The sequence below is a fragment of the Loxodonta africana genome, chromosome 4, assembly GCF_030014295.1.
Source record: "Loxodonta africana isolate mLoxAfr1 chromosome 4, mLoxAfr1.hap2, whole genome shotgun sequence".
NCBI classification, from domain to species: Eukaryota; Metazoa; Chordata; class Mammalia; order Proboscidea; family Elephantidae; genus Loxodonta; species Loxodonta africana.
In genome coordinates this window covers 26,642,873-26,657,699 of record NC_087345.1, presented here as the reverse complement: position 1 = coordinate 26,657,699, position 14,827 = coordinate 26,642,873, and the positions used below count along the sequence as shown (strand labels likewise).

General features: G+C 39.4%; 1 protein-coding gene across 1 annotated transcript in view; it reads right to left on the bottom strand.

Moving 5' to 3' along the window:
* LOC100666424 (putative tetratricopeptide repeat protein 41) overlaps nt 1-14,827 on the bottom strand; it is an 81,788-nt gene that overhangs the window by 48,149 nt on the left and 18,812 nt on the right. Inside the window, 1 exon segment of the mRNA XM_064283681.1 lies at nt 13,219-13,660. Coding sequence (XP_064139751.1) covers nt 13,219-13,660 — 442 coding nt within the window.

Here is a 14,827-nt window from a genome sequence, read left to right as displayed (position 1 = left end):
GTCTACTTTGCCTGAATGACTCTTCTGGGGACACAGAAACCTTATTTCTACCTCCTTGGGGTAGGAGGAGGGGCTCACTAAATTTAAAGTCAATTCTCTTTGCAGAGACGCAAACTTGTTAGAGTGAAAAATGGGGCAGGACAATATGTTAAAGTATCAATCAATGTGTTTTTCATTCCAAGTATTTTCAGTTTCTCTCTTCCCATCCTCCCCGACACCCCTGCTTATTCTAAATTCACTTCCCTTAAGAAAGGATTGTTATAGCAGAAATACAGTGAGAAGAACTCAAGCTTCAAAACAGACTTTTGAAGCTTATAGCAGAGACAGTGGCCTGAGAGAAAAAACTTCGAGTCTAAAAGCCTTACTGTTAAGTATCATGGAATGAATTTTTTGCCACAGACAGCACACCCAGGCAATTACAGGATGATCTAAAGGGAAGTTTTTCCCACCCAGAGAGACAAGAAAATTTGCTGAGCTGAGAAAGGGAGTAAAGAATCAGAGAAGAGAGCAATAGAGAGTCTCACATGGGTTTCTGAGAAGGGGCCTGTGCACTCCCCTGAGCCCAGGCTAGCTTTTAGCAGGGAGAGATTGACCCACCAAAAGCACCTGGGAACCAACAGTAGAGAGGGCCTGATCTCTGCTTCCGTTGGAAGCTTGGGAGACAGTAGCCTTGCAGATTTCCCAATGCCACCAGGGCAACAGGAGAGAAGAGGGTATGCAGAATATCAAGTCCTAGAGGGCCTGAGCAGCCAACATTCCCTGTCAGAAGGTCAAATATCTACAGGAGGACTGTAGGCTCAAGAAGAAAAAAGAAGTTAGCTAAGGAGAGGGGCCTCCTCACTGTTAGAATGAAGGAATGAGATAGCAGAATGGCAGCATATGTCCCCCAAACAAATGGGAACACAGTCATCCTAAAACCAAAAAACCCAAACCCATTACCGAGTTGATTCCAACTCATAGCAAACCTATAGATCAGAGTAAAACTACCCCATAGGGTTTCCAAGGAGCGCCTGGTGGATTTGAACTGCCAGCCTTTTGGTTAGCAGCTGAGCTGTATAACCACTGCGCCATCAGGGCTCCTCAGGCATCCCAGAAGATGCCAAAAACAAAGGACACCAACGTCTGAGGACCATCTACGGCCATGTCCACCTCAGTGGAAGACAGCAGGAACAGATGATAATCAAGGACACCCAGCCACAAGGCTGAACTCAACAGAGACAGGAGAAGGGCACAAATCCTTGGTTGACTGAAAAAATTCTAAATTGACTGAAAACAAATTAAACTGATGGATTTAATCTGAATTGACTGGATTAGATTTCTGCTCTCAGCAGTCCTGTAGGCTCAAAAGAGATTGAATTGAGTCATGAAAATAATAAAGGCCCACAGGATTCTGGGAAGATGGCAGCATAAACAAACCACCGTTACAACACTCCCCCACAAATACAAGAAATACAATAAGGAAACTGCTCAGCTGTGAGGGACACTGAATTGGGGAGCACAAAAAAGCAGCAGGGAACTGGAGACAGGCAAGAATCAGCAAATCAACAAGTCACATAAGGTAAGAAAATCACTTTTCCCACCATCCCTGCCCTGCGCCCAGGCACTTGGGCTGCCAGCTGCTGTGAACTGGGGTAGTAGCCCCAGAAAGAGAGCCAGTTTCCCTAACCACCACGACCCCTTCCTGTACAGAGACAGGACCCCAAGCTTCTGCCCTAAAATCAACAAAGCAGACCTCCCTGGTGGTCCATTTGCAAGCCTACTGTGAATTGCTACAGAAGGCTCGTGCAGTGGAGTCTGTTCTCACAGTCAACAATCTGCTGGCCTCCCTGCACACCCAATATCTCAGGCTTCTGAAACCAACAGGACAGACTTCCTGGGGACTCAGATTAGGTCTGTTTGCTCCCCCTTTCAGAGGGAACTGAGGACTGCTAACAGGCTGCTATGTGCTAAGAAGTAGGCATCTTTAGTGGAGACTATGCCCACAGCCAACACAGTACAGGAAGAGCTCTGACAGTAAGAAGGCAGACCTCCCTGGAGGTCAGTTTGGCACATGACAGCTCCCCCCCACCCCAGGACACTATCACCTGCAAGCCTGCTGTGAATTGCAACAGAAGGGCCCTGCAGTAGAGTCTGCTTCTATAGTCAGCATTCAACCTGCCTCCCTGTACACCCCATAGATCTGACCTCTGAAACCAATAGGACAGATCTCCCTGGGGATCAGTTTGGGTCTGCCTGATCCCCCTTGCAGTCAGTGCTGAGGATTGCTGACTAAGGCTGCTGTGTGCTAGGAAGCAGGTATCTTGCATGGAGGCTATAATCACAGCCAACATACTACAGGGCGGGCTTTGATAGCAACAAAGCAGACCTCCCAGGAGTCCATTCAGAGTGTGACTACCCCATCCCCAACCAGTAACTGTTGGCTGCTGGACTGATACAAACTCCTATAGAAGGTTCCCTACAATGGAGTCAGCAGGTAGGTTACCTAAGTGGAGACTGCTCCCCCAATCACCACAGGGCCACTGAGATTCTGAAACTAACAAAACAGATCTCTCAGAGGTCTTTCTGGGGAATGCCGGCCCCACCTCCTTCTGAAATGGAGGAAAGTCTGCCTCTGCTTCCCCTGAATGCCAGCTCATATATAAGCAGTCCCCACAGAGCAGGGAAGGAAAGCTCAGGCAAAACCAGAGGGTGACACTTAGCCCTGAAAGGGGCTCACTGGGTGTGGGTTTTCCAACTAAAAACATGATTGCAGAAACAGAGAAGGGAAGGGAGTAATAACCAGAGAGATGGAACTGTGCTCCCTCGCGGACAGATTGGTTAGTACACAACATCTCTTCCGTGTGGTGGTGCCCACTGGTGGACAGACTGACTACAGCGTGTTCTCTGGTGTGTTTGAGAGAGGTTGAAAGTTGAAAAACAAGATCTGGAACTATCAAATCCTAATTAAACCAGGGAGGAGAAGGCACTATCACAGAGAGGGAGAGGAAATGGTAAGCAAAGGCTGAAGGGTCTGCCCACCTTAGAGTTTTTGCAGAAAGAAGTGTGGGGAAAAATACCAACCACTGAGGAAAACTGAGAAAGTTAACACCCTCAAAAATGCCAATGCTCCAACAAAAAATAACAAGACACAAAAAGAACAGAAAATCAATGGTCGATCCAAATGAACATGATAAAGGGAATGAAAGTGTATCTAGGGATGACCAAATGATGAAAAAAAAAAAGAAGAATATAATACAACATTAAACATAATTAAAGAACTAAAGGAAAACACAGAAAAAGAGCTTAAAAGAAATAAACAATGCAAGAACAAAATGAGGATCTAAAAAAAAGAGATAAAATTACTGAAATAAGAAACACAATAGAGGAACTTACCAACAGATTTAATCACGCAGAAGAAAAATCAGTGAGTTAGAGGATAAGATAGTTAAAATGACAGACGCTGAAGAGCAACAAGAATGAAGGCACAAGGAGGCTAAGCACAGCTTAATGGAATTATGGGACAACAACAAGAGACCTAATATATGTATCAAGGGAATTCCAGAAGGAGGTAAGAGAGAAAGGGACAGAAAGAATATTTGAAGAAATAATTACAGAACATTTCCCCAATCTAACAAAGGACATGAATCTACAAATCCAAGAAGCTCAAAGAACCCCAAGCAAGGTAACCCAAAGAGATCTATACCAAGACACATCATAGTTAAAAAAAAATCATCATAAGGCTCCCAAAAATTAAAGATAAAGAGAGAAACCTGAAAGCAGTGAAAGAGAAGCAAACAGTCACATACAAAGGACCCCTGATAAGATTAAATGCTGATTTTTCTTCAGAAACGTTGGAGGCCAGAAGGCAATGGAATGATATATTTAAAGTGCTGAAAGAAAAAAAATCTGTCAACCAAGAATACTATATCCAGTGAAACTATCCTTCGAGAATGAGGGTGAAATTAAAACATTTCCAGACAAACAGAAGTGGAGAGAGTTCACATCTACCAGACCAGCTCTGCAAAAAATACTAATGGGAGTTGTACAGATGGAAGAGAAAACACATTAGAGAGTCACTCAAAGCTATATATAAAAAGAAAGATCCCTAATAAAGAAAAATGCATGTTCAAGTATAAGGGCTACTAATAAGGTATTCATGCTTGATAATTCTAAATGTTTTGTCCTTCATGTTTTTTAATAACAAATGTATAAAAGGCAAGGATAAAACTATGTTACAGGGCACATGAAATATAAAGACATAATTAGTGATAACAACCTAATTGGTGATAACAAGAAAGAGGGTGGAGGAATGGTATATAGAATTTCTTATATGTTATTGAAGTTAAGTTGGTGCTAACTTACCCTAGAATGTTATAAATAAAAAAAAAACAAGCTGTTAAATTTAATATTCATAGAAACCACTAAGAAAACATTTTTAAAAAATACACAAAAGGAAAAGAGAAGAGAACCAAAAACGCTTATTGCAATAAACTAACGAAACACAAAAGCAAGCAGTACTAAAGGACAAAGACAAATAAGGCTTAAGACACACAAAAAACAAATAACAAAATGGAAGAAGTCCTTCTTATTAGTAATTACAGTGAATGTAAAGGGACTAAGTGCTCCAATCAAAAGGCAAAGAGTGGCAGAATGTATAAAAAATATGATCCAACTATATGCTATTTACAAGAGACACATCTTAAACCTAAGGACACAAATAGGTTGAAAGTGAAAAGATGGAAAAAAATATTCCATGCAAATAATAACCAAAAGAGACATGGGATGGCAATCTTAATTTCAGAGAAAGTAGACTTTAAGACAAAATCTGTCAGAAGAGATAAAGACGGACATTGTTGTTGTTAGGTGCTATCGATTTGGTTCCGACTCATAGCAACCCTATGCACAAAAGAGTGAAACACTTCCCAAATAATCAAGAAGATTTAACAATCATAAATATATATGCACTCAACATCAGGGCACCTAAATATATACACCAAACAGTGATAGAACGGAAGGGAGAAATAGATAGTACTACAATAATAGTTGGAGACTTCAATACACCACTTTCAATACTGAACAGAACATCTAGAAAGAATATCAACAAGGAAACAGAGGACCTGAATGACATTATATAAACCAAATAGACTTAACAGACATATATAGAACTCTCCACCCAAAAACAGCACAATATACATTCTACTCCAGGGCACATGGCTCATTATTCAAGATGGACCATATTTTAGGTCACAAAGCAAGTCCCAATAAATTTAAAAAGACTGAAATGCAAAGTATTTTCTCTGACCACAATAGAGTGAAGCTAGAAACCAATAACAGAAAGAAACCTGGAAAATACATAAACATATGGAAATTAAACAACACACTATTAAACTACCAATGGTTAAAGAAGAAATCACAAATTCCTTAGAGTCAAATGAAAATGAAAGCACAATATACCAAAACTTACAGAATGCATCAAAGATAGTACTCAGAGGGAAACTTAGAGCAATAAATACTTACATAAAAAAAAAAAGATCTCTAATCCAAAAAATACAAAATAATAAATGTTGGACAGGTTGTGGAGAGACTGGAACACTTGTACACTGCTGGTGGGAATGTAAAATGGTACAACTACTTTGGAAATTGATTTGGTACTTCCTTAAAAAGCTAGAAATAGACCTACCATACAATCCAGCAATCCCACTCCTTGGAATATATCCTAGAGAAATAAGAGCCTTCACAAAAACAGATATATGCACACCCATGTTCATTGCAGCACTGTTTACAATAGTAAAAAGATGGGCATAACTAAGGTGCCCATCAACAGATGAAAGGGTAAATAAATTATGGTATATTTACATAATGGAATACTACAAAAAAATTAAGAACAATGGAGGAGTCTAGAAGGCATTATGCTGAGTGAAATTAGTCGGTTGCAAAAGGACAACTATTGTATGAGACCACTATGATAAGAACTCAAGAAACAGTTTAAACACAGAAGAAAATATTCTTTGATGGGTACAAAGGTGAGGAGGGAGGGAGGGAGAGAGGTATTCACTAAACAGTAGACAAAACTATTTTAGTTGAAGGGAAAGACAACACACAATACAGGAGAGGTCTTCACAACTGGACTAAACCAAAAGCAAAGAAGTTTCCTGAATACAACCAAATGCTTCAAAGGCCAGTGTAGCAGGGGCGGGAGTCTGGGGACCATGGTTTTAGGGGACATCTAGGTCAATTGTCATAGCAAAATGTATTAAGAAAACGTTCTGTATCCCACTTTGGTGAGTGGCATCTGGGGTCTTAAATGCTAGCAAGCAGCCATCTAAGATGCATCAATTGGTCTCAACCCACCTGGAGCAAAGGAGAATGAAGGACACCAAAGAGCCCAAGAGACAGAAAGGGCCACATAAACCAGAAGCTACATCGGCCTGAGACCAGAAGAACTAGACGGTACCCAGCTACAACCAATGATTGCCCTGACAGTGAACACAACAGGGAATCCCTGATGAAGCAGGAGAACAGTAGGATGCAGACCTCAAATTCTCATAAAAAGACCAGACTTAATGGTCTGGCTGAGACTAGAAGGATCCTGGAGGTCATGGTCCCCAGACCTCCTGTTAGCCCAAGATGGGAACCTTTCCCAAAGCCAACTCTTTAGACAGGGATTGGACTGGACTATAAGACAGAAAATGATACTGGTGAGAAATGAGGTTCTTGGCTAAAGTAGACACATGAAACTATGTGGGCAGCTCCTGTCTGGAGGCAAGATGAGAAGACAGAGGGGGACAGGACCTGGTTGAATGGACACGGGGATTACATGGTAGAGAGAAAAAATGTGCTGTCTCATTAGGGGAGGGCAGCTAGGAGTACATAGCAAGGTGTATGTAAGTTTTTGTATGAGAGACTCTCTTGATTTGTAAACTTTCACTTAAAGCACAATAAATAAATTAAAAAAAAAGATCTCAAATTAACAGCCTAACTTGACAACTCCAGGAACTGGAAAGAGAAAAGCAAACTAAGCCTAAACCTACCAGAAGAAAGGAAATAACAAAGATCAGAGCATAAATAAATAAAATCAAAAGCAGAAAAACAATATAGAAAATCACTAAAACCAGAAGTTGGTTCTTTGAAAAGATCAGTAAAATTGACAAACCTTAGCTAGACTGACAAAGAATAGAAAAGATGTGAATAACCAAAATATAAAATGAAAGGGGATATAACAACTGACTTGATAGAAACAAATGAGTCAGATAGAATTATGAAAGAATATGACAAACAACTGTATGGCAACAAACTGGATAATGTAGAAGAAATAAACAAATTGTTAGAAGCACACAACGTACCCAAAGCGGCTCAAGAGGAAATAGAAAGTCTCAACACACATAACAAGTGAAGAGATTGAATCACTAATCAAAAATCCTCCAACAAAAAAAGTTCTGGACCAGATGGCTTCGCTGGGGAATTTTACCAAACATTTAGAGAAGAATTGACACCAATACTGTTTAAAGTCTTCCAAAAGATAGAGAATGAAGGAATATTCCTTAATTCATTCTATGAAACAAACATAACCCTGATACCTAAACCAGAAAAAGACATCAAGAAAAGAAAACTACAGGCCAGTATCTCTTAGGAATATTTTGTTATGAATATGAGTATTTTGTTGAGAATATGTATACTCAAACAGAATCTAACAGCATATTAAGAGCCATACACCATGACAAAGTGAGATTTATTCCAGATATGCAGGGATGGTTCAACACTAGAAAATCAATCAGCGTCATATACCACATCAATAGAACAAAGGAAAACAACCACATGATCATCTCTATGGATGCAGAAAAAGCATCTGATAAAATCCAACACCCTTTATTGATGAAAACCCTAAAGACAACTGGCATAGAAGGGAAATTCCTCAATATGATTCAGGGCATATATGAAAAGCCAACAGCTAACATTATACTTAATGAAGAAAGACTGAGAGCTTTCCCTTTGAAATTGGGAACTTGACAAAGAGTGCTCACTCTCACCACTTCTATTCAATATTAGAATTACTAGCCAGAACAATAAGACAAGAAAAAGAAATAAAAGGTACCCAGATTGGAAAAGGAGAAGTAAAATTATCTCTATTAGCAGATGATATGATCCTATATATAGAAAGTCCCGAAGAGTCTACAAGAAAACTTCTAGAGCTAATAAAGGAATTTAGCAAAGTTGCAGGGTACAAGGTCAACAAACAAAAATCAGTTGGTTTTCTACACACTAGCAATGAGAAATGTGAAAGGGAAATTAGGGAAACAATTCCACTTAAAATAGCATCTAAGAGAATACAATACCTAGGAATAAGTCTAACCAGGAACATGAAGGACTTACACAGTGAAAACTATAAAACACTACTAAAAGAGATTAAAGAAGTCTTAAATAAATTGAAAGATCTTCCAAGTTTATGGATTGGAAGACTTAATATTGTTAAGATATCGATATTACCCAAAGCGATCTACAGACTTAACACAATCCCAATCAAAATTCCAACAGCTTTCTTTACAGAAATAGAAAAAAAAATTCTCAGCTTTATGTGGAATGCAAAGAGGCCCCAAACAGCTAAAACTATGTTGAAGGAGAAAAATAAAGTAGGAGGATTTACACTTCCTGATTTTAAAACATACTATACAGCTCCTGTGATCAAAACAGCCTGGTGCTTGTATAACAGCAGACACAGAGACAAATGGAATAGAATTGAGAGTCCAGAAATAGACCTACACATCTGTGGTCAACTCGTTTTTGACAAACGTGGTAAGCCCATTCGATGAGGAAAGAAGGGGAAAGAAGAGACTCTTCAATAAATGGTGCTGGGAAAACTGGATTTACACATGCAGAAAAATGAAACAGGATCTATGCCTTGCACCATACAAAAAAAACTAATTCAAAATCGATTAATGACCTAAATGTGCAAACTAAAACCATAAAATTCTTAGATGAACAAGCGGGGGCAAGACTGTCAGGACTAGCTTTTAACAATGGATTATTTAATATAATTTTTTTAAAAAGCACAAACAGCAAAAGACAAATAAATGGGACCTCCTAAAAATTAAATACTTTAGTTCATCCAAAGAATTTACCAAAATAATGAAAAGACAAGCTACTGACTGGGAGAACATCTTCAGAAGCAATATAACAAAAAAAACCAACCCACTGCCGTCGAGTCAATTCCAACTCATAGCAACCCTATAGGTCAGAGTAGAACGGCACCATAGAGTTCCCAAGGAATGCCTGGTGGATTTGAACTGCCGACCATCTGGTTAGCAGCCATAGCACTTAGCCACTACACCACCAGGGTTTCCAGAAACAATATACCTGATAGGAATCTAATAACCAATATATATATAAAGCTTTGACAATTTAACAAAAAGACAAATAACCCAATCATAAAATAGGCAAAGGACTTGAATAAACATTTCACCAAAGAAGACATCCAAATGACCACCAAACACATGAAAAGATACTCAACATCATAAGTCATCAGAAAGATGCAAATCAAAACCACAATGAGATACCATTTCACTCCCACTAGGATCGCTAAGATGAAAAAGAAAAATTAACAAATGTAGGCTAGGGTGTGGGAAAATTGGAACATTTATCCACTGCTGGTAGGAATGCAAAATGGAACAGCCATTGTGGAAAACAGTGTGGCAATTCCTCAAAAATCTAAAAATGGAACTACCACATGATACAGCAATTCCATTCCCAGGTATACACCCAAAGGCCTTGAAAGCAGTGACTCAAAAAGAGACGTGCACACCAATGTTCACTGCAGCACTATTCAATTCACAATAGCCAAAAGGTAGAAACAAGTGTCCATCAACAGATGAATGGGTAAACAAAATGTAATACGTATATACTACTCAACCGGTAGGAGAAATGAATTCTTGATACATGATACAGTATGGATGGAGCTTGAAGACATTATGCTGAGTGAAATAAGCCAATCACAAAAGGAGAAATATTGTATGACCTCACTTATACAAAAAAAAAAGAAAAGGCAAATATATAGAGAACAAAGTTTATTAGTGGTTACCAGGGGTGGGAAGGAGGGGGAAAAGGAGGTTTACCATGATGGAAAAATCACATTGATTGTAAGGGTAAGGTTGCACAGCCGATTATTATAATTGCTGTCAATAAGTTCTATACCTGTAAAAAGCTGAACTGGCAAAAGTTGTGTGATATATTTACAACAATAACAACGACAACAAAACTGTAGCTGCTGAGGATGTGTATGTACAACCAAACACCTTATGGGATTTGGTTCCTTGGTTTGGAGGTTTAGGATCATGGTTTCATGGGACATCCCATTTAAATGGCCTAATAACGTGTTTAGTGCTTCTGTTCTACCTCCTAGTTCATTGTGTAGTATCTGGGGTCTTAAAAGCTTGCAAGTGGGCATCTAAGACACAACAATTGGTCTCTATTCACCTGGAGCAACAGAGAAAGAAGGAGAGTCAGGAAGGAGGAGGATATAGAATGTGTATTCTGCATATCGCAGATGGTTAATGAGTCTTCCTCCAATCCTGATACCACCTTCTTCTTCATATAGCCCAGCTTCTCAGATTATTTAGTCAGAAAAGGTGTTCGTCAGGGTTGTATCCTCTCACCATACTTACTACATCACATTCATAATACTTATTCATTACTGTATGCTGAGCAAATAATCCGAGAAATTGGACTGCATGAAGAAGAAGGTGGTATCAAGATTGGAGGAAGACTCATTAACCATCTGCGATATGCAGATGACACAACCTTGCTTGCTGAAAGCAAAAGGGACTTGAATCATTTAATGATGAGGATCAAAAATTATAGCCTTCAGTATGCATTACACCTCAGCATAAAGAAAACAAAACTCCTCACAGCTGGACCAATAAGCAACATCATGATAAACAGAAAATATTGAAGTTGTCGAGGATTTCATTTTACTTGAATACACAATCAACGTTCATGGAAACAGCAGTCAAGAAATCAAATGACATATTCCATTGGCCAAATCTGCCACAAAAGACCACTTTTTAAAGTGCTGAAAAGTAAAGATGTCACTTTGAGGATTAAGGCACACCCAACCCAAGCCATGGTATTTTCAATCCCCTCATACGCATTCGAAAGCTGGACGATGAATAAGGAAGATCAAAGAATTAATGCCTTTGAGTTATGGTGTTGGCAAAGAATATTGAATATGCCATGGGCTGCCAGAGAACAAACAAGTCTGTTTTGGAAAAAGTACAGCCAGAAAGCTCCTTAGAAGTGAAGATGGTGAGACTTCATCTCATGTACTTTGGACGTGTTATCAGGAGGGACCAGTCCCTGGAGAAAGACATCATGCCTGGTGAAGCAGAGGGTCAGTGAAAGTGAGGAAGACCCTCAAGGAGATAGATTGACACAGTGGCTGAAACATTGGACTTAAGCACAGCAATGTGTGTAAGGATGGTGCAGGGGTTGGCAGTGTTTCATTCTATAGTACACAAGGTACTATGGGTTGGAACTGACTCAACAGCACCTAACAACAACAACAACATGGAATGTGTGTCTAACTGTCTCCATGAACCACTTCCTCCTTTATGATGAGACCAAAAGAACTGGGTGGTGCCTGGCTACCGTTTGATCAAAGATTCCAGAGAAGATACCTGATCAAACCAGGGGAAATATTGGACAGAATTTCAAATTCTCTTGGTCTCTAGACTTTCTGGAGCCATGGAGGCTGGATGAACTAAAACTGTTGCCCTGAGGTAACTTTAAACCTTACCAAAAGTATATCTTGAAGTCATCTTAAAACTATAGTTTAGTTCAACTAGTAAAAATTGTCTGCTTTGAGCATTATGCTGTTTTAAGAATTATCTATGTGGGACCAAATTGACAACAGCAACTAGAAAGATTAGATAGGAACGTAGGGGCCAGTGAGTTTATGTTTATGGGGGAGGAACAACTCACATAAGGAGGGTGAGGATGGTTGTACAACTTGAAGAATGTAATCAGTGTCACTGAATTGTACATGTAGAAATGGTTGAGTTGGTGTGTTTTGCTGTGTATATTCTCAACAACAAAATAAAATTCAGAAAGAAAAAAAATAAATAAATACTCATTTCTTAAGCCCCTGAGAAATGTGATTCAAACTTGTGCCTAATAGAGTTCTATTTATAGTCAGCACACAAGCTCCCTAGATAGAGTTGCCAGATTTAACAAATAAAAATAAAGAACTCCCTTAGGAGCCCTAATACCTGGCATAAACAGAATACAAACCATTACTAACAATGCACAAACACAAGAATAGAAACTAGACAACTGGGAGCTCCTAAAAATCGAACACTTATGCTCATCAAAAGACTTTGCCAAAAAAGAAGACAATCTACAGACTGGAAAAAAAAATTTTGGCTATGGCAAATCCAATCAGCATCTAATCTCTTAAATCTACAAGATACTGCAAAACCTCAACAACAAAAAGACAACCCAATTAAAAAACGGGCAAAGGATATGAACAGGCTCTTCACCAAAGAAGACATTCGGGTGGCTAACAGATAACATGAAGAAATACTCATAATCATTAGCCGTTAGAAATCAGTCTGATTGAGACTGGAGGGACTCCAGAAGACATGGCCCCTGCACTCTCTGTTAGCCCAAAACTAAAACCACTCCTGAAGCCAACTCTTCAGACAAAGATTAGACTTTACTATAAGACATAAAATGATACTTGTGAAGAATGTGCTTCTTAGCTCAAGTAGATACATGAGACTAAATGGGCAGCTCCTGTCTGGAGGTGAGATGAGAAGGCAGAGGGGACTGGAGTTGGCTGAATGGACACAGGAAACACAGGGTGGAAAGGAGTGTGCTGTCACATTACAGGGAGAGCAACTAGGGTCGCATAACAATATGTATATAAATTTTTGGGTAAGAAACTGACTTGAACTGTAAACTTTCACTTAAAGCACAGTAAAAATAATAATAAAAAAATACAGAACTCCCAGTTAAATCTGAATTTCAGATAAACAATATATTAATTTTTAGTATAAGTATGTCCCAAATATTGCGACAAACTTATACTCAAAAATTATCTGTTCTTTATCTGAAATTCAAATTTAACTGGGTGTAGTGCATTTTATGTCCAACCCTATCCCTAGACCTTCCTCCCCTGGATAAGGTCCAACACAACTCTCTCTCTCTGTGGCCTCACACTAGAGGCTGTCAGCAATGGCCAAGGCCTACCTTCTCCAGAATCCATGGTGTCTGAATGTGCCTTTTTCTTTTTCATAGTCCAACTGTAGTCTTCCATCCAGCGTTTCAGAATCAATTCCCAGAGATCCTGAATAGAGACCACCTCCAAGTATTCCTTCATACACTGAAACTCGTCTCTGTAGATCCTACATTCTTTAAATTCATTGGCTAGGATTGTGAGTTTTAAAGGATTCAGGTTTGTTTTTTTCCGCAAAGCTTGTCTGCTTTGTCGGAAGGGGTCATTATCGGGAGTGCTGAGATGCTGTCTAAAGATGTTTAGTTTTGCTTCTTCATCTCCTGTGCTAATAAGCTCCACTGTCCTCACATCTGGGCGGGCACACAGTGACTTGTAGGACAGGCTGGAGGAGACGGTGCTCATGATAAATTTGCAATGGGGAGAGAGTGAGCGTGGCAGCCAGGAAAAATCTTTTGCCTGATGGAGAGATTCAAAGACATTTTAAGACTTTAAAATGACCCTGCTGATGGTCTTCAAACTTAGGATAGGTGAAACATAAGGAGTAGGTATAGGGTAAGGGTTGGGGTTATAATTATGTAACTTGTGATACTAGCTATGTGGTGATGAGAAAATACCAGTTCATGCTCAATAGAACCATAGTCGATTGACTCACCTATATGTTACAAATTTGCTGATGCAAATGTGAACACGTAAAAGAGGTCCCTACAAGCAGTGTAGCAAAAGCATGTTTCTGAAGAATAGTCTAATGGTGACAACCAGAGGAAAACTAAGGAAGTACAAATTGAACCGTTTATTAGAAAAAGACATTGTTTTATGCTGAAGAATTGTCATTATGAGCAGCAACACTATCATAAGTTAAATGGTTTGATTTTTAAATAAAATAACAAACATTTACTAAGATCTTTTCTACGTTCCTTTGAATACTCTTTCCCACCCTGTTTTGCCTATTAATAACAACTATCATTTACTGACTGCTTGCTCTGTGCCAGGCACTGTTTAAAGTGTATTTCAGGTCCTAACTCATTCAATCCTCATAACAACCTCTGTAGAGGCGGAGGAGGAAACTGAACCAGAGAGAGGCTGAATGTCTTACCTAACTCATTCTGCTAGGACATGGCAGAGCTGGGATTCAAAGCAAGGGCCTGGCTCCAGTGACAGTCTCCAAACCACTGTGCTAAACCGCTTCCGGTAACTGCTTGGCCAGGCCCTCCTCTTCCTGCAGAACTCACCTGAGGCCTTCTTCCAAGAAGTCTTCCCCGCAGGCCAAAGCCCTTCAAGAGAAGCATTCACTTGACCTTCCCCAAAGGTCAAGGCCCTTGGCAGCACTCGTCAGAGAGGCAATTTTATACTTATTTGTGTGATGCCTCGGCTTGGGCTGTATTAATATCTGTTATTCCCCACTAGACTAAAAGCTCCATGTCTTGGTCAGGACCACGTCTGTTTTAACTACAGTGCCTTGCTCACAGTAAGTGGTCAATAATTATTTGTTGAATATGTGATGGTTACCATGTAATAAGTTAAAAAACAAGTTATGAAACAATATGGTATGCAATCACATATATATATTTACAAAATATAGCTGTTGTTGTTAGTTGCCATCAAGTTGATGCCAACTAATAGCAA